Here is a 24,931-nt window from a genome sequence, read left to right as displayed (position 1 = left end):
GGTTCATCACATGGGTTCATCGAGTTTTCATGCGTGATGACGCAGTTCAGAGCGCGAGCACTAGATGTCACTACACGTCAACAAAAACTGCGCGCGCAGATCGACTGTGTACGCAGATCCATTTTGATGAAACTGCAATCAAAACTTTTCTATTGGATATAAACAGGCCTCATTTCACAGACAGGGCTTAGTTAGATTAAGCCATAAATAGGCCTTTGGTAAATTAGGACATTTAAGTAGCTTTTATAAACGTGCCTTAGAAAAAAACAAAAAAACATTGGGCTACTAGTGTTCATCGCGAGACAAAACAATGACTGATGTATTTTAAGATATGCTTTCAGTTCAGACATCTCAAAAATGCAGGTTAGTCTGGGACTAGCCTTAAGCCTGGTCTGTGAAACCAAAAGTGATTCTTTGTAAGAACCTCTGAGACTGCAGATATATCTAGATAAAAACATGAAAATAAAAACAGCTTTTTTCTTCACTCGGTGATCAGCATCAGTCTGTGGGATACGCTGAGGACCATTTACTATTGCTTTGGACTCAAAATGCATTTAATGACATCTTTCAAATGACATTAATACATTTCTCAGTCAAACACAAACCCCAGCAAAACTTTAAGAATGACAAGAATACGGGACAATTTGCACGTGTTTACATTCTCTTTTCAAAACTGTTAAACTTATGTTCAAAATTCAACAAAACACAAAAATAAATATGACGGAAATTTGCAACATTTCTACAGTATATCATATTGAAATATATTCAGAATAAAAACAATCAAATACTGATATTAGTTGAAAAGTTATTAGTCAAAAGAGGAAACTTGAGGAATCATTCTGTACTGTATCGACATGATCATGTGACACTGCAGTGAATTATTAGAGTTTAGTGTGTCATTCTTGTTTTGTAAAGAAGTTTTATTAAAGAACACATTGTATAATGATCCTGATGTTTGTGTTTTAGGTCTGTGTATTATGAGTGATAAAGTGTGTTTGTTGTGTGAAACCTCTAGTGTTCTGAAACTGTGAGTTGATTTGAGACGTGAATAAAGTGTGTTGATAGTTTTAGTGCAGTTTGCATGTGAAATGAACCGCTGTGCCGATCTGAGAACTGAGGGAAGAGTTATGAAAATCATATCTAAAAATATAATATTCATTATTAGTTTCAGTTGGGTTTCAAGTGTGCTTGTTTGTGTGTGTGTGTGTGTGAGTGAGTGAGTGTGTGTGTGTGTGTGTGTGTGTGTGTGTGTGTGTGTGTGTGTGTGTGTGTGTGTGTGTGTGTGTGTGTGTGTGTGTGCCTGTGAGTAAGTGTGTGTTTATGTGTGCATCTGTGATTGTATTTGTGTGTGTGTGTGTGTGTGTGTGTCTGTGAGTCAATGTGTGTCTGTGTGTGTGTGTTTATGTTTGTGTGTGTGTAGGTTTGTGTGAGTGTGTGTTTGTTTGTTTGTTTGTGTGTGTGTGTGTGTATGTGTTTCTGTGAGTGTATGTTTGTGTGTGTGTATGTTTGTGTGAGTGTGTGTTTGTTTGTGTGTGTGTGTCTGTGAGTCAATGTGTGTCTGTGAGTGAGTTTGTGTTTGTGTTTGTGTGTGTGTGTGTCTGTGAGTGAGTGAGTGTATGTGTGTCTGTGAGTGAGTGTTAGTGAGTGTGTGTGTGTGTGTGTCTGTGAGTGAATGTGTGTCTGTGTGTGTGTGTGTATGTTTGTGTGAGTGTGTGTTTGTTTGTTTGTTTGTTTGTTTGTTTGTTTGTGTGTGTGTGTGTGTGTGTATATGTGTGTCTGTGAGTAAATGTGCGTCTGTGTGTGTATGTTTGTGTGTGTGTATGTTTGTGTGAGTGTGTGTTTGTTTGTGTGTGTGTGTGTGTGTGTGTCTGTGAGTGAGTGTGTGTCTGTGAGTGAGTGTGTGTCTGTGAGTGAGTGTGTGTCTGTGAGTGAGTGAGTGTGTTTGTGTGTGTGTGTTTGTGTGTGTGTGTGTGTATGCATATGTGATACCCATGTCTGGCTCATGGCCGTGGCTTTGAAAGCGAGCTCAAGGCTTGTGGTTTTAGTGAATACGGCTCTCTGAAGCGTGTGTGTGAGAGTGTGAGAGTGTGTGTTTACGGTAAAGAGGGCAAAACTGAGCTGAGTTGTGTTTCCATGTTACTCTGCAAATATACCAGCCCCTCTGCAAACTCCCACAAATCTGAACCCACAGCAAGCCGACATGCATCACCAGCCTGTGTGTGTGTGTGTGTGTGTGTGTCATCCAGTGCGGTTAACATCACATCACATCTCACATGCTGTTTGGACGGAAGCGCGCTGGACTCGCTAAACGTATAAATCCATACGATAGGTGTTGGATGGATGATGTATTGTGTAATTTTAAGCATTAAATTATATAACGTTACGTGACCCTAAAGCATCTTCAGTGTGAAATGCTCAATCAGCTCTAACACAGAACAGAGCAAAACAGAAACAACTAGAGATTAAATCTCTGTGAGTATGAAGTTTTACAGGCGTTTAGTCATTTAATGCAGAATTACCGCTGTTTCATGACTTACTGTATCACAGACTGACGGACAGGAAAGTTCTCAGGCGCTTCACACTGTAGAACCTTTTAGGGGATCATTTTATAGATTTAGTTTTAATTCATTAATTTGTAAAATGTTATGAATTAAACGACCCATATTTATATATTTTACGCACGTGAATTATAGGTTTCATGCATGTTTTTTGCGTGAAATATTAGTGAGATTGATCTGGCTCCACAGATGGAGTCGTTTTAAAGCATTTGCAAAACCAATTGCAATTTCAGGCGTAGCCTATAGCTATACATTGCAAACATGCACAGACATCACACTGAATTTCCACTGATAATAACAGACCTGTGATAGGCCTTTTTCTGGTTACACAGGGAAATATTATACATAAAAGTATTATGCAATCATTTACAGGGGCTATATGTTAGAAGATATATGTATTAAATGCTTTTTTTTAAATTGCCAATAGCCTCTCTCACTCATACAGTCTTTACTGGTAAATTAGCGGTAAGAGATCATGTGTGAAGGAAAAAATAAGTAAGTGAAGTTGTAACATTACTAGTAAATTACTGGTATGATGCTGTGTGTGTGTGTGCTGTGTGTGAACGTGTGTGTTATAGATCACTGCCGATAACTGACATCACAGAATTTACCAGTATTTTGGTGCTGATGTGTGAACGGTCTCTTACCCGTAAAAAGCCAGATCACCGTTGCTTGTGTGAACGGCATATTTGTATAAAGTCATTCTGGGAAATTTTACGGTAATTTACCGGGATTGCTGTGTGAAAGGGGCTAATGTGTGAACAGCTGGTCACGAAACTTAAATAACGAGATTTGTTATCTTTAATAGCCGTAGAGTAGACGGATTTTTATGTGAAAGACATTTTACCGGGAAAAACAAAGTGATGTGACGCTTCTCTTGACACTGAAATGAATGAATGCTTATACAATGTTCAGGATGATGCAGAAAGAGCGATTCATGTGTCATGCAAAAAAAAAGTGATTCATTCGAACTATAGTCTCACATAGTCAGATCTTTATAGTCTATAGTCTCAAATATACTTAATAATCAAACTATCATAACAGTGTGATATTAATGAACTCATCCGTCATCATGATGCCGGTGAATCTCAGATCTGCTGAAATTATCCACATCTCTATGATCAGATGATTTCTGAACTGTTTTTTCTCACCACTGACATTTTTGTTGTGTTTATTTTGTTATTGAGAGGAAAGTGTAAAGCACACATTTACATATTCATCTAACCTTCGCTTTCTGCTGTGGACGCCGTCGGGATGTTCGTTAACAGTATATTGCTGCTAATGTATTAGCAACTTCTTTTTTAATTCCAAGGAAAGAATGAAAAAGAGCTTCGCCATGTGTCTATCAGGGCACCGAATCACGTTCAGTCTCTTGTGCGTTATGTAAGCACGAGCAATAATTTGCAGGCTGTAGTTCACTTAATGGCCATCACTGTCACTATAACCAGGGTTTTTGAATTTTGCATAGAACCTTTAAAGAGTAACTAAACCCCTGGTCAGAGCCTGACTCCGCCCACTGGCAATATTTGAAAAATGCTGGAAAAGTGGGTGGAGCCCAGCGGAGGGTGGGCGTGGCGTTCATGTAGGTTGTCTACAAACTGAAAGGTTGGTGAGTGAGGTATGAATGAGTGAGTGAATGGGTGAATGTGAGGCAATATGTGAAGCGCTTTGGTGGCCATTTGGTCTAATTTACCATTTACCTGAGCTCTGACGTCAGGAAACTTCCAAAAGGAAAATTCAACTGCAGTAAATGTAAATGTAAATGTAGTAGCCACCGTTCACCCTGAAGAGGGCAGCACTCAGACGTTTTTACAACATATATTGTAGAATTAAAACACTTTAAACAAAAATGTCAAAAAATGTACTCGTATCAATGAACAGCATTTATGAAGCTTCATTCTTACAGATCATTAACTAAAAAAAGTTGTTTTAGTGTTTAGTTACCCTTTAAAGGGGTCCTATAATGCCCTTTTCACAGGATGTAAAATAAGTCTCTGATGTCCCCTGAGTGTATATGTGAAGTTTTAGCAACAAATTTTTTATTTTTTTGCCACGTTAAAATAGTCACTATTTGAGTGTGAGCAAAAAACGCACCGTTTTTGTGTATATCCCTTTAAATGCAAATGAGCTGCAGCCGATAAAGCGGGCGGAGCTTCAACAGCTCTTGTGTGTTAGCTTAGCAGCTCCGATTACCTCACACAGAAACACACTGAAAAACTTTGAGCCTGTTATGTACAAACCGGATTTGGACAAATATGGAGAGACTCAAGAAGAAGTGACAACATGTAGAAGCAACGGGACATTTTTGAATGGTTAGTTGATGAATTTATGTAGCTGGTGTGAAGTTAACTATTTTCTAGTCATTGATTAGCATATTCTGTCATGATAATCTATAAATGTGTTTCCGGGGGCGGGGTTTATGTAAATGTTAGGGTTTGTGATGTCACTAACTCGTGAAGAAACTCATTGCAGTTCCTACCAGCCGTTTGTTAGTCCTTAAAAAGCGATTTCTGTAAAAGAAAATATCTCCCTTTGCGTTTAACTTTGAATGTTGTAACTTTGCAGATGTTGTTAATGCTCAAACAGCAACATTACACACTAACTAAAGTTAAAATAGTAAAATCAACCACCCCTTTAAGACATTCATCCTTATATAGACTCTTTTTGGCATAAAGGGTTCTTTAATATCAAGTCAAGAACCCTGGAGTTTTATATAGAACCCCATTGAACCTGATAACTGTGTCTGTGACTGTTTAGAAAGAAAGTGTTGATCTGAAAGAACAGATGTGTATTCAGGGTAATGACATATAGATGAACAGAGGATGATTGGCAACCGGCTTGTTTATAAACACATATGATATTTTCTACCTTTCAGGTTTCTCTCTTTCATGTGACTGTCAAACTTCATAATTTTTTAACTGTATGTGAAAGGCATGAACAGGCTACATTGTTTCTCGGTTATCTTAAAAAATATTTAATGTCAAATAAGAAAAAATATAACTTAGTAATGAGATTTAAAAAAAAGTTTTTAAAAAACATCATGTCATACATTTACAGTACAAAAGAATCTGTACAAACAAATCTTAAATGCTTTTGTGTTAAGAGATACTTACAGTTAAACATTCAATAAGAGCATTTCTGTTGAAGTGGAATATTTACAGTGAGTTTCCTCATGTTGCTGTGAAGAGTTTGTATACTTTACAATATGTTACAAAAGTACATGGTTTTATATCACAACAGGGCCGTTTGCTGTTGAGCGCAGTCTGCAGAAAACTGTCTGTTTGAAGGCTTTGCATGCACTGCATATCTCAATGATACAGGTTGATGAACTGATATATCACAAAACACAAAATGCAAAGATTGCTACTCGGGTATGAAGTCCGTATCTCTGTGCTCACTGAAAGTGAGACATTTCTACCTTCAAAAAACATATGAAGCCAAAGGCACTCGAGAATTTAGAGTATAAAAAGCCATTATTTATTCAAGGCCATGAATAAATAAAGGCTTTTATATATTTATTTCTAAACTTATATGTTTTTTGAAGTATGTCTGCATGTTTTTGCAAATGTAATTGTGTCTAACTCAGCTCAAATGTAAAAGGCCATGTGGCCCAATGTTGAAATGCTGGAAAACACCTGCGTAGAACACCTCTTTCTGCCCACAAAATCTTCATTTGGTTACATAACGCAAGCAAAGGGGAATATTGCAGAAGTCCGATTGTTGTGTTTGAAATGATGTCATGGCATAGTTCAAGTACAAGTTCCAGCCAATCAGAGTGTGTGGGCGGAGTCTCTGCAGATGCACTGTACTCGCAATCAATTCAACATCACAGCCAATCAGAAGAGAGTGTGGGCGGAGTCTCTGCAAATGCACTGTACTCGCAATCAATTCAACATCACATCCAATCAGAAGAGAGTGTGGGCGGAGTCTCTGCAAATGCACTGTACTCGCAATCAATTCAACATCACAGCCAATCAGAAGAGAGTGTGGGCGGAGTCTCTGCAAATGCACTGTACTCGCAATCAATTCAACATCACAGCCAATCAGAAGAGAGTGTGGGCGGAGTCTCTGCAAATGCACTGTACTCGCAATCAATTCAACATCACAGCCAATCAGAAGAGAGTGTGGGCGGAGTCTCTGCAAATGCACCACTTTTGCAACGAAATGCATAAGTACATCAAATTCATAAATAATACATAATTTTAACATTTATAAAAATACATACTGAGTGACATCTTATTTGTTCACATTAAGTTCAGTTCGAAAGTTCTCCTTTCCTTTAACTTTCAAGATCAGAAGTGAATTATCCATTGTCACTTTCAAGACGCCTATAAAGGTCATGCAGAATTGATGGGGTGGTGATGGCGCAGTGGATAAGACACATGCCTTTGGTGTGAGAGACCCGGGTTCGAATCCACTGTGAGACACCAATGTGTCCCTGAGCAAGACACTTAACCCCTAGTTGCTCCAGAGGCGTGCGACCTCTGACATATATAGCAATTGTAAGTCGCTTTGGATAAAAGCGTCAGCTAAATAAAATAAAATGATATTCAAACTCACTTTAGATGCTTATAACAATAAATGAAGCATATAATTACTACCTGAGATCATCATTGTCGTACTTCATATGTTGTTCCAGCCATAATATCGCCATTTCTAAACTAGAATTGTCACGTATCGTCATTGTGGCGGATTAGGAGAACTCTTATTAGCATGGAAAAGATGCCTCTTATTACATGTTAAGTTTAGGACATGTCGTTAGGTGATGACTGATAACTTGAGCTTCGGATAGACGTATTTGACATTTACGGTTGTGGCATTTCCCGATGAAACGGTCGTCTCCTGCCCGGGCCGGTTTGCGTCAGTCTTAGTGAAGCTAATCTTAAAGCCGATATTCCTCACTTGCCCGTCTTTGGTGGTCAGACAGCGTTTGCAGAGCAGCTTCAGGATGGCCCGTCGTATGTCTCTGCTGGTCATCGTGTAAATAATCGGGTTAATGAAGGAGTTAATCATGGCCACGCCCAGGAAGTAGTCAGCTTTGTATAGCACCGGACACTTGAGACACATGAAGTCCAGGAGAAGAAGCACAAACAGAGGCATGCAGCACAGAATAAACACTCCTACCACGATGGTGACCGTCTTTAGCAACGACATGTATTTCCGCGAGCGAACCCCGTAGGCTTTGCGCGGCACGTAGCTTGGGTTCTGCGTGTTGGACTTTACGAAGTGAAAGATTCGCACGTACAGGGCGACGATGGCCAAAAGGACGGCCATGAACACAAACACACAAAAAAAGATATAGCTTTTGGCGTAGAGCGGCAGCACGACTGAGCACGAGGGCAGGTCATCCAAACAGTTCCATCCCATAATTGGAAGGGCGCCTAGCAACACCGACATCACCCAGCTAACCCCGATCAGAATGAACATGCGGTTGCGCTTTGCGCGGTAATAAGCCTTCGTGTTGAGCATGGTGAAGTAGCGCTCGATGGCGATAGCCAGCAAGCTCATAATAGACGCCGCTAGTGTGACAAACACACAGCCCTCTCGTATAAACCAGAGCAGTGGCGTCAGTCTCAGCGTGTTTCGCCCCGACAGCATGATATTTAGCATGTAAGTGAATCCGGCTAGCATGTCTGAGAGCGTCAGGTTTCCCAGCAGATAATACATGGGTATGTGGAACTTTTTGTTTCTCCAGATGGCCAAGAGGACGATGATGTTCTCCACAACGATGATGAGGCAGAAGAAGAGGCAGACGAAGGCTTCCGGTTTGAGTTTATCTTTGTAACGGTCCTGATCCAGTTTTCCCGTGTAGTTATAGTGGCGCAGGAGGATTTCATTGCTCTGGTAGGTCTGGAAGCTGTGGTAGGCACTGGTGAACGCGTATGAGGACGAGTTGGACGTCCCCGCCCTGGATGAAGCGTTAAGCACAGCCATGGGTCACGTCTTCTGGATGTTAGTGTTCCTCAGCTCATAACATTCATCATTGCAGGGGGAAATAACGTAAGAAGAGTTGAGTTTTACACAGGCAGATTGTGCTGTTGAACACAGAGCGACCAGTAGTTGGTGCAGGTGATCAGATCTGCGTCATTCGGGTCCATCACTTTAATCCTTTAAACACAAGAGCATGAAGACATCATTAGCTTACTAAACAAAGTGAGCAGAAACAAACATAATGGCACCGTCTCACTTTCTTTTTTCTTTTTTTGTTTTGTCATCCAAACTCTCCTGGTTTCCTGGCCTGGTTTCACAGATAGGGATTAGGTTAGGCTTAGTTTTTTTGTTTTTTTTTAAAGGTCCTTAGAAAAAAACATTGCTGGTGTGCATCTCCAGACAAAACAATGGCACTGACTGTTGCTTTCAGTTAAACACAGCTCAAACACATAGGAGATACTATAGCTTGATTCACAACTTATTTTCACTCACATTTTCTTGCTATTAAACCTTTAATCATTTACTGTTTTTCCTAAATTACCCCTTTTTATACCACGATTTGCTTCTCTTGTATGTATGCATGACTATTTCCAACTATTCTTAATGTATAGCTTACTGAATTGACCTTTTATTATTAATATTATGTAACAGAGATGTAACTGTTTTAAATTATAATATTGTTGTAATATGCTGCTGCCATAAGTTGTTACATCTCAATAAAAAAAGTGTCAGCTCAAACAGCTCCAACATTAACTAGCTTAAGCCTCGTCTGTAAAAACGGTCGTACTTTTACTTTAAGTCATCTGAGTAACTTACCATTCGGTCAAACGCTATACTCTTCATATTTAATGGAGTTTAGATTCATTCGTGATTCATTTCAATGACCAGAAATCTTACGTCTTTAGTTCAGATGTGTGTGTGTGTGTGTGTGTGTGTGTGATGTGGAGCCGAGGATTTCTGGGGCTCCAGACACATGTTAACGTTTAACAGTATCATGTTACATTAGAGGACTGCGTATGTAAAAGATTGATGCTTGTTTGACACAGGAAAACAACTCAACTGATCGTAAATTCTTACATTAAAAAGAAAAAGCTCTCGCAAAGTCTGTTGATTTACATTTGTATAATGATAAGGACACATCAAATTTAAGACAATCAGTCCATTGAAATATGATTTAATTCAACACTTTACAATAAAGTTAATGAGTTAGCCTACACTTTGTTCGATGGTTACACTGTAAATAACAGTGCTGCCTTAACATTTTTAAATAAAAAGTACAATCAACTTGGATTTTTAAGTCATTTCAACTTAAATTACATTAAACTGAACTCTTTCAAAAGAGTTGAATCTTATAAACTAAAAAGTTTAATGAAAATTGCTTTACTCATTTTGATGAGTTAAAGCAATGTAAAAACATAATGTCATAACTTATTGATCATATTTTTTTTTTACAGTGTAGACATTCTACTAACTATAAGTGACTTTGAAACATGCTCATTAGACGGGTTCGGGTTAGTTAGGTGACATATAGTTGCAGAGTTACTTATGTCTAAAGTGGAACAGCGAAATAAAGTGTTTTAATAGTTAATATTAACAATGAGCATGACATTTTTTACAGTATTTATTAATCTTAAATGTTAGTTAATAAAAAATACAGCTTTTCATTGTTAGTTCATGCAGCTCAGGTCCATTAAATAATATTAACAGATACAACTTTTAGCAATATATTAGTAAATGTTGAAAATAACATGATCCAAGATTAATAAATTCTTTAGAAGTTTTTTTAAGTTGATAACTGATGTTATCAAATGGAATCATGTTTTTAAGCTTTCACTTTGCACAAAGTTAATCACAGTGACACTAAATTCGTTTAAATTCTTCTAAATCGGCCATATGCATTTGGTAATTTTCTTTGTGTGCATTACGTTTTCTGTACATACATTGTGTTACCTTGTTTTAAATTTTAGATTGTTGGATGTCAGATGTCTTTGGTTCTTAGTAAAAGGTTTACAGAGACACATGGTAGGGTTATTAATAATAAGCATATAAACAGAGCATCTGCTTCTCAAAATAGTGGAGTGATGTTATTCTGTATTGTCCCTGTCAAATCAAACAATAGCTAATACACAAACTGGAATGAATCATTCCAGGGAGAAAAACTTTCTCTCACACCCTCTGTCTATCTCACACACACATAAGCATAGTTTGCACTCATTCATCTCCCCTCACAGAGTTTCTCACCCTCATTATTCATAGTAATTATTTGTCAGATATCGCTTACCGTTTCTAGATGTGTGTTAGTGAAGCTTTTGCTGTGGCATGAAAAACTTCAGTGGCAGAAAGAAACACGACTCAACATGAAACTAGAGGAGCTGCACGTTTGAGACTCTCTCTCTCTCTCTCCTCCTCCAGAGTCAGACCTTCAGTGGTTGATGAGGGTTTAACACTTTTTATGTTTGTTGGTTTCCGTGAGTCATAATATAACTCTGACATGGATCGTTCTATAGGAGTTACAATAATGTCCACAGATAAACGCGTCAATTAGCGCAAAACGCGGTTAGCGATGTAACCGCCAATGACACTTACAACAAATCGAACGTTCCGTAAAGAATCTTTAACATTCCATTCCACAGAAGGTTCTTTATTAGTGCAAAAAGGTTCTCAAAAATGTTCTTCTACGGCATATCCCTCCGAAAGCCCCTCTTTTAACCTTTATTTTTAAGATTTTTCATGACTTTAATCGTGTAGCTGAAAGGCTGCCCGCTGAGACACGACTGAGCCGAATGAAGGTTCAGTGGAAGGAAATGATCGTTGGATCAGACTCGAGTTTAGACTTGTTTTCTCGTGTTCTGCCTCAGGTATCAGAGTTACTGTTACTGCATCTCTGAGCTTCCTGTTCACACACCTGCGCATTTATTTGTGTGAGTTTGAACTGTGTCACAGTGTCGTGAGGGGAACCTCCCGTGACACAGGACTCGAGCAACGAGAAGCCCTCGGATAAAACACACACACATATGCACACACACACACCTGTGTTTAAACTTTATCTGGCAGACGTTACAGGGACAACAGAGATAATCTGATCCGGTTTTAATGTGAGAGCAATTATTTGTTATTATGTTCATGAAGATAAAAGTATCCTGAACGGCAAATTCTTTATTCATAAATGTCGATTATCCAAATCTCCTCCTTCATAGGCTACAAGGTTTTCTGTAACGAACAGATTTTTTCTTTGATGCCCGTTCTTTTTTTTTTTTTGTAATGTTGTTTACAAGTAAAATAAATAAAAAGATAATCTGATCCGGTTTCTCTCCGGCCAGATCCTGCAGAATGTCTACAGTAAAACCGGCTTAAGATGTAGTTCTCACTGGTGTATCGGGTGATGAAACATAAGCAAGTGTGTTTGTTTGTTAGTTTGTGTAGTTTTGTTTTTAGCATGAATGTTCAGAGTTTTGTTTAAGATCATCCACTGATGGTTAGATGTGGCTGATAAAGAGTTCAGAGGTCACAGGTCCAGTTTGACCTTTGAGGTCACATTTTGTACAGTTAAACAGTGCAACATGAAAATAATGCAAAATTGAGAAAAGTTAAAAACACAAAATATCTTTCATTAAAGAAAGGACATTAGATTTTAAAGGTCGGACCAACTTAAAAAAATACTTGTCTTTTTTTCTTTTTCTTGTGAATGCAGTGGCTCTGCTGTGGTTGCAGCTTCATTAATATATTGTGGTAAACGAGGATGTTGTTTCCTGTCTTTATGCAGTTGTTTTGCATTGTGTATATATTTGATAGGGCCAATGCATGTTAATGAACATTAGTAGCCTAAAAAATACAAAATGTAAACAAGCCGGATTATAGCAACATTGCTAATTAACATCCGCACTCAAAGACACATATTCAAATATACATACAACACCACATAAAAGACAAATACCCCAGACACATTATTTACAATTCTAAGTAAAATGTTTACACAACTGATTCGTCATAAGCCACTGGTATACACTTTCATTTAGGGTCCAATTCTCACTATTAACTAGTTGCTTATTCTCATGCACATTACTAGGATATTAGTATTTATAAAGCACATACTAATATCTTATTGCAGGACCACATTCCCAATCAAATCCTAAACATAACTACCTTACTAACTATAAATATGCAGTAATTAGGAGATAATTGAGGCAAAAGTCATTAATAGTGAGAATAAGATCCTAAACTAAAGTGTGACTGCCATTTTTAAAGGTGATCTTTAAAAGTGTGATACGTCTTATTGACCACGGTAAGCTATTTTAATATTTACTCCCTATTATAGACAATACTTTCTGTTCAAAAGATGTTGGCCTATATGGCACCCTGCTAATGATAGGCCTATAATACCACAACACGTCCTCTGTTTTATAAACTCATTTACCGGAGGTGGAGCGAGTCCATGCCAGACCTTTATCCAACACTTTTATCGCTTTATTAAAACAATTCTGAATATGTGAAAAAAATCATTGAATGTAAATACAACCTGGCAGCACCGACTGTCAAAAATAATGTACTAAATGTACTTAATATTCTTTTAATTCAATTTGACAATTTTAGACAACTTATTGCATGACTTTTAAACAAGTAGAATCCAAGGTGTAAAGATACCGAGGATACGTAAACTCTTTAACTTTTTCAAGCTCCTCCTCTCTCAGGAATGTTTCATTTCCACTAATTGTTTTGCAAACATCATACACACAGTTTTTTTTTTGTATTCAATAATAAACCTGATTTGGTAAGTCAGTCCTGAACATTTGTCATTGTAGAAGTCAAAGAAATCGAAGCTTCTTTAAAATTATTTGCATGGGTAAAAATGACTAAATCATCTGCATAAATCTGAATACTTACATATTACAGTTTTTCTTGATTGCTTAAACACTATAACTATTACAAAAATTTCAAAACCATAACGTAATTTATCAAAATGCACACTAATTTCCCTAAACTAAACAAAACCCTGTTTTAACACATAAGTCAGATTTGTTGAACTGTCACTGCAAAACTCACACCCCTTCATTTCTCATTGCCTACAGCATGTTGTCATTTAGAAAGCTTTAGCATTCAATATTATTCACTCAAGTCAGCACAGCTTCAGAGCCTCAGCTCAGTTAGCACACAATTACCCAAGTGGAAACACAAGAGTCAAAATTGATCACACACCAATCAGAGCCTTCAATAGATAGATAAAAGAGCCAGAGTCAGTTCATTGGGTTTTGGAACAATGGATCCAGAAAGACATGAAGAAAGAGGTTGAGGACACTGGAGTGGAGGAGAAGAAGAAGGAAGAGTAGAAGGAGGAGGAGATGTGAGTGGAGGAGGAGAAGGAGGAGGAGAAGAAGGATGAGAAGAAGGAGGAGGAGGAGAAGAAGGATGAGAAGAAGGAGGAGTAGATGTGAGTGGAGGAGGAGAAGGAGGAGAAGGAGGAGGAGGAGAAGAAGGAGGAGGAGGAGAAGAAGGATGAGAAGAAGGAGGAGTAGAAGGAGGAGTAGATGTGAGTGGAGGAGGAGAAGGAGGAGAAGGAGGAGGAGGAGTAGAAGAAGGAGGAGGAGAAGGAGGAGGAGGAGAAGAAGGAGAAGGAGGAGAAGAAGGAGGAGGAGAAGGAGGAGAAGGAGAAGGAGGAGGAGAAGGAGGAGGAGGAGTAGAAGAAGGAGGAGGAGTAGAAGAAGGAGGAGGAGAAGGAGGAGAAGAAGGAGGAGGAGTAGAAGAAGGAGGAGGAGAAGGAGGAGTAGAAGAAGGAGGAGGAGTAGAAGAAGGAGGAGGAGAAGGAGGAGGAGAAGGAGGAGAAGGAGGAGGAGTAGAAGAAGGAGAAGGAGGAGAAGAAGGAGGAGGAGAAGGAGGAGAAGGAGAAGAAGGAGGAGGAGAAGGAGGAGGAGTAGAAGAAGGAGGAGGAGTAGAAGAAGGAGGAGGAGAAGGAGGAGAAGGAGGAGGAGTAGAAGAAGGAGGAGGAGAAGGAGGAGAAGGAGGAGGAGTAGAAGAAGGAGGAGGAGTAGAAGAAGGAGGAGGAGAAGGAGGAGGAGAAGGATGAGGAGAAGGAGGAGAAGGAGGAGGAGTAGAAGAAGGAGGAGGAGGAGAAGGAGGAGGAGTAGAAGAAGGAGAAGGAGGAGAAGAAGGAGGAGGAGAAGGAGGAGGAGTAGAAGAAGGAGAAGGAGGAGGAGAAGGAGGAGGAGAAGGAGGAGAAGGAGGAGGAGTAGAAGAAGGAGGAGGAGGAGAAGGAGGAGGAGTAGAAGAAGGAGAAGGAGGAGAAGAAGGAGGAGGAGAAGGAGGAGACGGAGAAGAAGGAGGAGGAGAAGGAGGAGAAGAAGGAGGAGAAGAAGGAGGAGGAGAAGGAGTAGAAGAAGGAGGAGGAGAAGGAGGAGAAGAAGGAGGAGGAGAAGGAGGAGAAGAAGGAGGAGCAGAAGGAGGAGGAGAAGGAGTAGAAGGATGAGAAGAAGGAGGAGGAGAAGAAGGAGGAGAAGAAGGAGGAGGAGAAGAAGAAGGAGGAGAAGAAGGAGGAGGAGTAGACCACAGACGGGATTCACGACTTGACCCAGACCATAGACGGGAATCAGAGGCAGAGTATTATTTTTTGTGACCAAAATTTTTATTTTATTTTATTTACCATACCAGGAACATATCAAAGCTCACGTGAACTATATACAGCCACATGCCATGAAATCTGTCCACATATAAACAGAGAAGAAAATAAACAAAATATGTAGAATATGGGGAAGGAAAAGGGAGAGAGGGAAATGTACATTTACATTTATCTGACGCTTTTATCCAAAGCGACTTACAATTGCTATATATGTCAGAGGTTGCACGCCTCTGGAGCAACTAGGGGTTAAGTGTCTTGCTCAGGGACACATTGGTGTCTCACAGTGGATTCGAACCCGGGTCTCTCACACCAAAGGCATGTGTCTTATCCACTGCGCCATCACCGTGTAGGATGTCGTATGTCCAAATTAAAGATGTCAAAATCTCAGCTTTTCGGCCCAATTGGTGAGTGTGATTTCACCAATTGGTACCATATGTTCCTGGATCAACATCTTTGTTGACTTTCAGATCAACCAATCAGATTTGAGGGACAAGTTTACAGTTTATGTCAAGTTTAGGCTTAGAACCAGGGTGAGGTGCTTCAACATCAGTGTTATTCACCTGTCATTCCCCTCTGATTTTAGGGAAAAGTTATGGGTAGGGTTAGGTTTAGGGGTAGGGATAGGGTAAGGACTACATTTTGGGACAGGGATGATATTCCAGGATCAACAAAATATGTTGGTCTCCAGCTCTGAATAGTCTTGTCCTTCGCGCCGTTGACCTAGCTTCCAGCAATACAGTCTCTAAAACAAGACAGCCAAACGAAAGTTGCAGGTATGCATGGTTCGAGGCAGAGTATTGTTTATTTTTTTGGTGTATAAAAATCTGCCAATGTATCCATTGGTTGTGTCTTTTGTGTTCATCGTGTGAAAAGGTTTGTGAGGGGAGGGAACCACAAGCAACATAACGTACCAGTTTTGGAAATGTTGTTTTGAATTTATTGCAGCAGTGTGTAAGACTATGTTGTAGTGTGTGTGTGTTGTGAGGGCTTGTGTGTGATGTCCGAGGGCACAGTTTGGTTTGTGTAGTGTAAATAGGATGTTTGTGGAATTGGGTGAGACGTTGTGGATTTGTTTGCTGGTTTGAGAATACGAGGCATAGGTTCAAGAAATGTGTTTACGCAATTGAGAAAAACTGTAACATGCTCCAGGTAAAGCATTACATTCCTGTCAAAACACATTTTTTTCCTATTTAAAAGGTGATATTGAATGTGTAAAGGTCACGTGAATCACCAAGCGTTAGATGCCGGCTGATAAAGGGCATCCAGTTTGACCTTTGAGGTCACATTGTGCATAGTTAAACTGCAACGTGAAAATAATGCAAAATATATTTGATTTTAAAGGAAGGACCTACTAGAAAAGACTTTCTTTTTTCTTTCTTGTAAATGCATTAGCTCTGCTGTGGTTGCAGATCTTCATTAATATATTGCGGTAAACAAGGAGGTTGTTTCCTGTAATTCTGCATGTGTGTTGGGCTGCATCTCAGAATCAGAAGGTTTTACTCATTCAGACGACATTAAACATTTCTGTTTGCTCTTGTGCAGGTTTGTGTGTGTGAGTGGGAATTTGGTTAATGATTGTTCAGTGTAGTAACATGTTCTTCATCCCTCTTCCTCCTCATAGAGCAGCTGTAGAGAGAAGGAGTGATCTCATTTCAAATACATTTGATGAAAAAACACTTTGTTTCTTGTTCCCTTTATATTTTTATCTGTACCATTTACAGCTCATTTCATGGATTCGTGCGTGTGTGTGTGTGTGTGTGTGTGTGTGACATATGGCTGCTGTGTCCGTGTGATTGGTTGTCGGTTTTGTGTTCACAGCTAACAAAAAATATGTTCTAAGAAGGTTTTGCTAATGTTCACATTATGTTCTGAAAATGTTATTTCTGAATGTTGTCTAAACAGTTTTTAAAAAAGTTATTTCTTGGTTATGTGAACTTTAAGGGAGCATTCCATTTCCAACATTATGTGAATGTTACTTTTGTATGTTCTCTAAATGTTCCGAAACAAGTAGAAACATTTAGAAAACGTTTCCGAAAAAAACGTTTCATAAGCGATGTATAAATAATGTTTTGTGCTAACGTTTTGAGAACATTATTAAAGAGCAGATAACTTTGAATGAACGTTGAACATCACTGGAAGAACTTTTGTTCATAACCTGGTCAGAACGTTCCGTTAACTTCGGTGTTCGTTTTGACCTTTAGTTCAGAAGAGTTTCATTCGTCTGTGAATCTGTGCGTCTAAACCAACGCAACACGATTCTGCTTGTGTGTCTGTATAAAACCTCAACACAAGAAACCTGAAAACATGAAAGTCATGTGCAGAGACACGCCAGCGCTCACACTCGCGTCTGCTTATCTGTCGTCTGTCTGATAGTTGTAGTATCTGAACATCTCTATTTCTTTCTGTTTAGTTTGTTTTAAGGTTTATGAGACTAAACAAACCAACCATCTTCCTGCCCTCTGCCTGAACACAAGCAAAACAAACATGAAAACACACACACATATGCACGCACACACACACACACACACATACACATGCACGCACGCGCACACACACACACGCACACACACACACGCACGCATTATTTTTGTAATTACTTTAGAATGTTTTAGTTTGTAAATGACCTTGTAACGGTCATGAGGTCATTGCTGTGATTGACAGCTATTTATGTTGCATTTTTATTTATTTGGACATTAAGTTTTATTTTTGCAATCTTTTGATTGGTTGATTCCTCAACTAAAGACACTTTTATATTAATCTCCGCTAAAACACGCTTTCTTCTTTCATTTGTTCAGCGGTGGACAGACGGCCACTCTGACATGAACAACTTCATTGCATCTCAAACGATGTTTCTTGTTTGATAACATTCTATAAACTTTATTGCAAAGAAGAACAATATAGACTGCGTCTGTATTGCCATCGAAAAGTGGCTGAGCGAATGATTCAATTACAAATCCATAAAATAATCAGTCACTGGCTTTTTTCCTTAATGAATCAGTCCTTTTGAACAAATCAAATGATTCAAGAGTCAATGTGACAATACCATTTCTCTATAATAGAACAAAAACTGTTTTTTTTTCTGTTCACCTACAGGACAATCCGACTCGATACAAACACGTGTGTGTGTGTGTGTACCTACTTAACTATTTTTGGGGACAGATTTGTACCCAGAAGTTGCCAAAACCTGACAAAATCTCCAAAAACCTCTGTTTAAGGACGTTAAATAAAAATAAAGTAATTAAAGGGTTTTTTAATAAAAAATGCTGAAAGTTTTGTGTGATGGGCAGGTTTAGTGTAAGAGGAGAGAATATCGCTAGTTTGTTACAGTATAAAAAAAACCCATTACGTGTGTGTGTGTGTGTGTGTGCAGACAGTGATGTCATGGTGATTTCACACATTCACTGAGCTTTATTAGGGTGATTCACACACACACATAATTGCAGGCTGAATGTCTTGTCGATTACGCGTGTCTGATTGTCTCACACTCTTGTTTGTCTGTGGATCACAGCAGCCCAGAGCGAGAGAGAGAATAGGGATTTGCTTAATAAAATGAACGTCAATATAAATTTGTCATTTGAGGCATTACAAAAAACTGAGTTACATATTAAAATGTTGGAAATGTATATGTCGCTGTTCCAGTAGTTTTCATTAAAGTCGGCATGAAACGTTTTTTAAATTTTAATGACGTTTATTGGCATGAGGGCGGGGCTATAACCTGTCACTCACATGAGATCCACCAATAGCAAACCACAACCATCCAATCAATTCCCCACAGACACAATCAAGCCCCGCCCACATGTGTTCTTTTAATCCATCATCCTGTGCAAATTGGTTTTTAAATGGCAATCATTTTTTATTATATATTTTTAATTGTGGTATTGTAATTTCAGGGAAGAAAGAAATAATAACACAGACATAATTGAAATGCACACTCATACAAAGCTTAGTTTCGGGACTGTCTCTTCACCCTAATTTAGGCGTTACCTGCCTTAGAGAAGCTGTACATGAATCACTCGCCCATGTAGAAAAATTATACATTGTTGCCAGATATTCATTACAGAACATCACCTGAATGTGCCAAAATAATCAAATCAACAAAAAGTAAAGCAGAACTGTAGACTTTCAAGTTTCATCTGTGTCATGTTCAACACATCTCAAATGATGTATTTGATAATTACATTTTAAATATGTTTCGGAATAAAAAGGCAGACACTTTTGCTAAGACATAAACATATGTTCCCCCAGACAAAGTACAGATTATCTGGCAACATGGATTAGAAACGAAACGTAATGTAAAAATTATGAATTTTATGTACAACTATGGAAATTGGGTCTGTTGGTGTTCTGATCACTCATGAGTGAGATTCCCGTGTTTCTTGACATGATGAAACATTTCCGGACGAGGCTCAGATCCCCCATCGCTGATGGATGTTGACTTTGACATCTAGTGTAAAGTGAGAGATGTTTCTGAGGCCTGTGCAGCTTCAGAGAACGTGAATCCTGAGGGTTTCAGAAACACACACTGATGCGAAACTAAGACTCAACACGACCCGCAGTGAAGCTTCATCACATCTCATTATGAAGCTGAACGCAGCACAAACAACCGCGAGATATTCATCATAAAACATCAGACACAACAGCAGATTCTCCTCATGATTCAGTGAGTTCATGTTTTTTAGCTTCTGTCAGATCTGTTCTCACATAATCCCAGCTGACAGAGAACGTTCTCCGAACCTGTAACGTTCTGGCAAGGTTGTCTCAAAGTTATTAGCAAACCTTCTTTCAGTAACATTACAGTTTTTACAGTCGCTAGGACACATTTCTCAATACTTTGGTCACTTTTTCAAAACTCTTCACACAGTTCTCCAAACCAACTTTCAGCTCGGCACAGCAGTTCATTTCACTTTCAAAATGCACTAAAACTACTAAATCACTTCATTCATGTCTCAAATCAACACATTCTTCCATCACACTAGCAAAGGCTGACAGACAACAAACACACTTTGTCACCCACAAAACAATGACCTAAAAAACACAATGTTTTCTTCTGTAAAACAAGCACACCTCTCCACTGTTTAGAATTCACTGCGATATATGTTACTGGAATGAATCAGACATGATGCAGTGCTTCAATATATTTTATGTCTTTTTTTTTCTTTTTTTTTGCATAGACTAATTACAAAATACAAGAATTTGTATACACACCATTATCCGATACAGATACAATAGGAATCAGCTGTGGTTGGTCCAATTGTCCAATTGTTTTATAGCATTTTATTTTTAGATTCAAAATATATTTCATTACAATATTACTGTAGAAATGTAGCAAATTGCTGTCATATTCAGTTTTGTATTATGTTATTGTTTTGAACATAAGTTTACCAGTTTTGAAAACAGTATGTAAGCATGTGCAAATTGGCCTGTAAGTACACAGAGTTGGCGGTTGTTGTGTCGAAGTGAGAAAACAGTTAATGTAATTTGAAAGATGTAGTCATTGAATGCATTTTGTGCCAAAGCAATGATAAATGATCCATAGTTTATCCCACATACACTTCTGTTGTGCTCACTGTGTGAAGAGTTTTGAAAAAGTGAAATAAGTATTGAGAAATGTGTCCTAGCGACTTTAAAAAACTGTAAATGGCTACGTTCAAAAGTAATATTCCCATAATATTTGCAGAATGGAATTGTTATAGGTCTGCCAGGTTCCCATCACTCTCCTCTGTTCCCACTTGATCACACACACACACACACACACACACACACACACACACACACACACACACACACACACACACACAGCGCGCACCCGCACCTCATTACCTTATTCCTGACGAGTTTACTGCGGTTTTGAATTATGGGTCGCACTTCCGGTTTAAGGAACTTCAAAAAGGCTGAAACGAATCATTTCAAATCATAAGGTGCCCTACAATAAAGCTCATCCGTCAGCTTGACTGGATTAGCTGTCAATTTTCCTTCATGATTTATTTTCAGACATCATGAGAATACCGTAACACTTGGCATTTTAACGTGACATGTTATAACAAGAATATCTATGGCAAGAGCTCTTTTCAGTCGCTGCTTACTTTTCCTCATGATTATTTTCTCTTTTCCCTTTACAATCCACTGTTAAAGTACGAAAAAGGACAACATATACAGCACATTTGTGGTCTGTTCTCTCGAATTTAATAATGCCATTAATTATTCACTGGAATGCACGAAGAATATTTCGGTTTTCTCCTCAAATCTTCACGTCTCCTTCCAGATTTGTTTTTACAGTTAAATACAATTTATAATCGGTCAAAATGACGGAAATCACTTTTAAATAGTATCAAGTAATGCTGAAGTTAATGAATATTTTTGATTAAGTAGCCTAGGCAACATATAATACAGCTAATACGTGATTTAAACCGCCCGTTATGCTGTGAAAAGAATTGCTTTTGGGGTTATTCATGGTCTGTTAAAAGTACCTTTTTGATGCTTTTACACTTTTAAATGGCCTTTTAATGTTCGATGGTTGAAGGGTGCGTAGATTAATGTTATCTCATTGTGACGCTTTTTTTTTAACGTAGGCTATTGAGTTCATAGAGCGAGCCTTTTCACGGATTGTTTACGGAAGTTAAACACCCATAATTCGCGCAAAGCGTTATGGGGCGTAGAAATAAGGTCGATAAAGACACACTCTCCACCAATGTTCACTGTCCGGTCTCGGTCATACGAAGAGGACTACATTTACATTAATACATTTGGCAGGCGCTTTTATCCAAAGCGACTTACATTGCATTTCAAGGAACACATTTACATTCTTATGATTTCTTTTTTTTTACCTGGGAATCGAACCCATGACCTTGGCGTTGCAAGCGCCAATGCTAAGCAAGGACTGCTTACTTAGCATTGTAAGGAAATTTCATCTCATGAGATGAGATGAAAGCAAGTGACTACTTAATGCTAGGCGCGGACTACTTACCCTGCTAGCGCTAACCTTGGCTATTCTCCAAACGACCAGTCTCCATCTCCATCCACATTGTCTCCAGTGTTCTTCGTTCCAGCCACCCGTCTCACTCACGCTCTGTCTCCACACCTGTGAAGAACATCCATCGCCTGCACACCGCTCTCCAAAGCATTGTTCATATCACTTACCTGTCTTCATTATCCATCTCTTGAGTCTGCGTCCGTTACAGGAATGCTCTCTTAAAGCTGCAGTAGGGAGTTTTGAGAAAATTTTGACTTAGCCTGAAAATTTGAACAAGCACAACTTACAGGTCCAACCCCCTTGCTCTCTGCTGCGCTACAGCCCTCCCTCCACAGCTCCTCCCCCCACAGCTCCTCCCTCCACAGCTCCTCCCCCACAGCTCCTCCCTCCACAGCTCCTCCCTCCACAGCTCCTCCCTCCAGAGCTCCTCCCTCCACAGCTCCTCCTCCACAGCTCCTCCCTCCACAGCTCCTCCCTCCACAGCTCCTCCCCCACAGCTCCTCCCTCCACAGCTCCTCCCCCACAGCTCCTCCCTCTCCAGCTCCTCCCTCCACAGCTCCTCCCCCACAGCTCCTCCCTCCACAGCTCCTCCCTCCACAGCTCCTCCCCCACAGCTCCTCCCTCCACAGCTCCTCCCTCCACAGCTCCTCCCTCCACAGCTCCTCCCTCCACAGCTCCTCCCCCACAGCGGAGCCTGCCGTGAACGCGCAGGCTAGTAAGCAGGACCACCGATGACGGCGGATTATAAACAGTTATGGAACATTCACTAATAGGGACGAAACATCAACAATATGCTTTACATTGACTATGGCCTGCCCATACTTTGACTACAAACCCCCAAATCATTATGTATTTCGCAATACATGTAACTTTATAACGTTGCACTCTTTCTATAAGTTATAAATAGCTACTAAGATAACGTTAAAGGATTAGTTCACTTTTAAAAAAAACTTTTGCTGATAATTTACTCACCCCCATGTCATCCAAGATGTCCATGTCTTTCTTCAGTCGAAAAGAAATTAGGTTTTTTGATGAAAACATTCCAGGCTTTTTCTCCATATAATGGACTTCAATAGGACACAAACGTTTCGAGGACCAAATGACAGTTTCAGAGCAGCTTCAAAGGGTTTTAAACGATACCAGACGATGAATAAGGGTCTTATCTAGTGAAACGATCGGTCATTTCAAAAATAAATAAAAAACTTTAAGTTTTATAAGCACAAATGCTCGCCTTGCTCTGTTCTGTGATGCACGTTCGTGATCCTGTTCAAACTCGTTCATCCAAATGAACAAATCTTTTTTCGAGTCATTTCGTTCGTTGAATGAACGAAATGACTTGAAAAAAGACTCGTTCATTTGGATGAACGAGTTCGAACAGGAGAGTCACGAACGACGGTACGCGCTCGCGCTGTGCAAGAGAGGGGTTATCAGCGCGTACACGAGCGTGATTGACACTGCTAAGACATTCCTCCTGGCTCTGATTGGTTGCTTCTGAACGGGAGCGGTGTATTTCTGCAAATGGCAGTAGGACCACAGGGAGGAGCCAGAGGAGCTTGATTTTTTTCACAGATTATTAGTCTCATATTCTACTTTCAGGACATAATGACAGTTTTAACAAATATTTGTTTACAAAAGCTACCTACTGGAGCTTTAATGTTCGCATAACCAAGAAACATTTTTTTTAAACATATAAAAAGCTGGACGTTTTGAACTTTAAGGAAAAATTCAGGAGAAATAATACTAGCAAAACGTTTTGTTATGTATCAGACAACATCTAATATATGGTTTACTGTTTCATTCAGATCTGTTAATAAAAAGCTTTAAAATGTGTAAATCAACACAGAAAGACTAACATTCTGGATAAAAACTAATGTTTTATTTTAAAACTACTTTTATATCAGCTGTACAGTGTACATGTAATGTGATCCAAACAGAATATACCAGCAGTAGTGTGTGTGTGTGTGTGTGTGTGTGTGTGTGTCAGGGCTGATTTGTTGGCATTGGTGTTGGAGAGGTTCTGGTTTCAGTGTAGACGTACAACTGGTGTGTTTATCAAACTGGAGCTGTCACAGGACTCCTGACCTTTGACCTCTGATAGTAACTCCTACAAAAAAAGTCAAACACCATGAAACTAGAGAACAAAACAAAACACAAGAGTAGCAATGAGACTGTTGACAAAAGACTGGCAACATGTGTTTGTGTGTGTGTGTGTGTGTGTGTGTGTGTGTGTGTGTGTGTGTGTGTGTGTGTGTGTGTGTGTGTGTGTGTGTGAGAGAGAGGGTGAGACTCTACAGCTATGATTAATGTCCATAATGTGAACAAGGCAAATTTGTGATTAAACTTTACCTCATGTAAACACTATACTTTAATCAAATTGATGTAATTAAGCGCATGTAGTAACCATACACACTTACATGGCATCTCTTCCACTCTGACTGAAGTTTGCATGTGTTTGTGACGAACACGGATGATGTTTTCATGCACAGATCCGTAAAGGTAAAAATCACATTTTTGGTTCATGTTGAAAACGTCGCATGACATGAATATAATGCAGTATATCCACGGTCAAAAACATCGGAATGAAGAAATTTTAGGCGCATCACTGACAAAAATCCAATTCATTAATAGATATGTGTTTTGAATTCAGCATAAGTAGATTAAATCAATGTCCAGTAACACAGACTCATTGTGAGTTCATCATTTGTTCTGTGCATGTGTGAATAATGCGGTAAAAATAACCACAATTCTTAGAAAATAATCAGAAATACATGCATGTAAACAGGAGTGAAGAGGTTTCTGGAAATAATCACATTATTGGTGCACATAGGGTTCTCAAGTTTTATCAAAAGCTTGGAGTGAGATCAC

At 39.1% G+C, this 24,931-nt stretch overlaps 1 protein-coding gene across 1 annotated transcript; it reads right to left on the bottom strand.

The window, feature by feature from the left end:
- Positions 1–5,514: 5,514 nt before the first annotated feature.
- Positions 5,515–11,398, bottom strand: s1pr5b (sphingosine-1-phosphate receptor 5b). Its single transcript, XM_077245560.1, has 2 exons — positions 10,771–11,398; positions 5,515–8,666 (listed from the first exon to the last, which is right to left on the bottom strand). The coding sequence occupies exon 2, from the start codon at positions 8,490–8,492 to the stop codon at positions 7,317–7,319; it is 1,176 nt and encodes a 391-aa protein (XP_077101675.1). The 5' UTR covers positions 8,493–8,666; positions 10,771–11,398; the 3' UTR covers positions 5,515–7,316.
- Positions 11,399–24,931: the final 13,533 nt, after the last annotated feature.

Source organism: Siphateles boraxobius, unplaced genomic scaffold (genome assembly GCF_051911475.1).
Source record: "Siphateles boraxobius isolate OS27281-9 unplaced genomic scaffold, OSU_SipBor_1 27, whole genome shotgun sequence".
Taxonomy (NCBI): domain Eukaryota; kingdom Metazoa; phylum Chordata; class Actinopteri; order Cypriniformes; family Leuciscidae; genus Siphateles; species Siphateles boraxobius.
Note: the sequence above shows the minus strand (reverse complement) of the source record. Positions and strands in the feature narration are given on the sequence as shown.

Excerpts from the sequence above, each read along its gene's own strand:
- s1pr5b (XM_077245560.1), bottom strand. The coding sequence starts at position 8,492 with ATGGCTGTGCTTAACGCTTCATCCAGGGCGGGGACGTCCAACTCGTCC.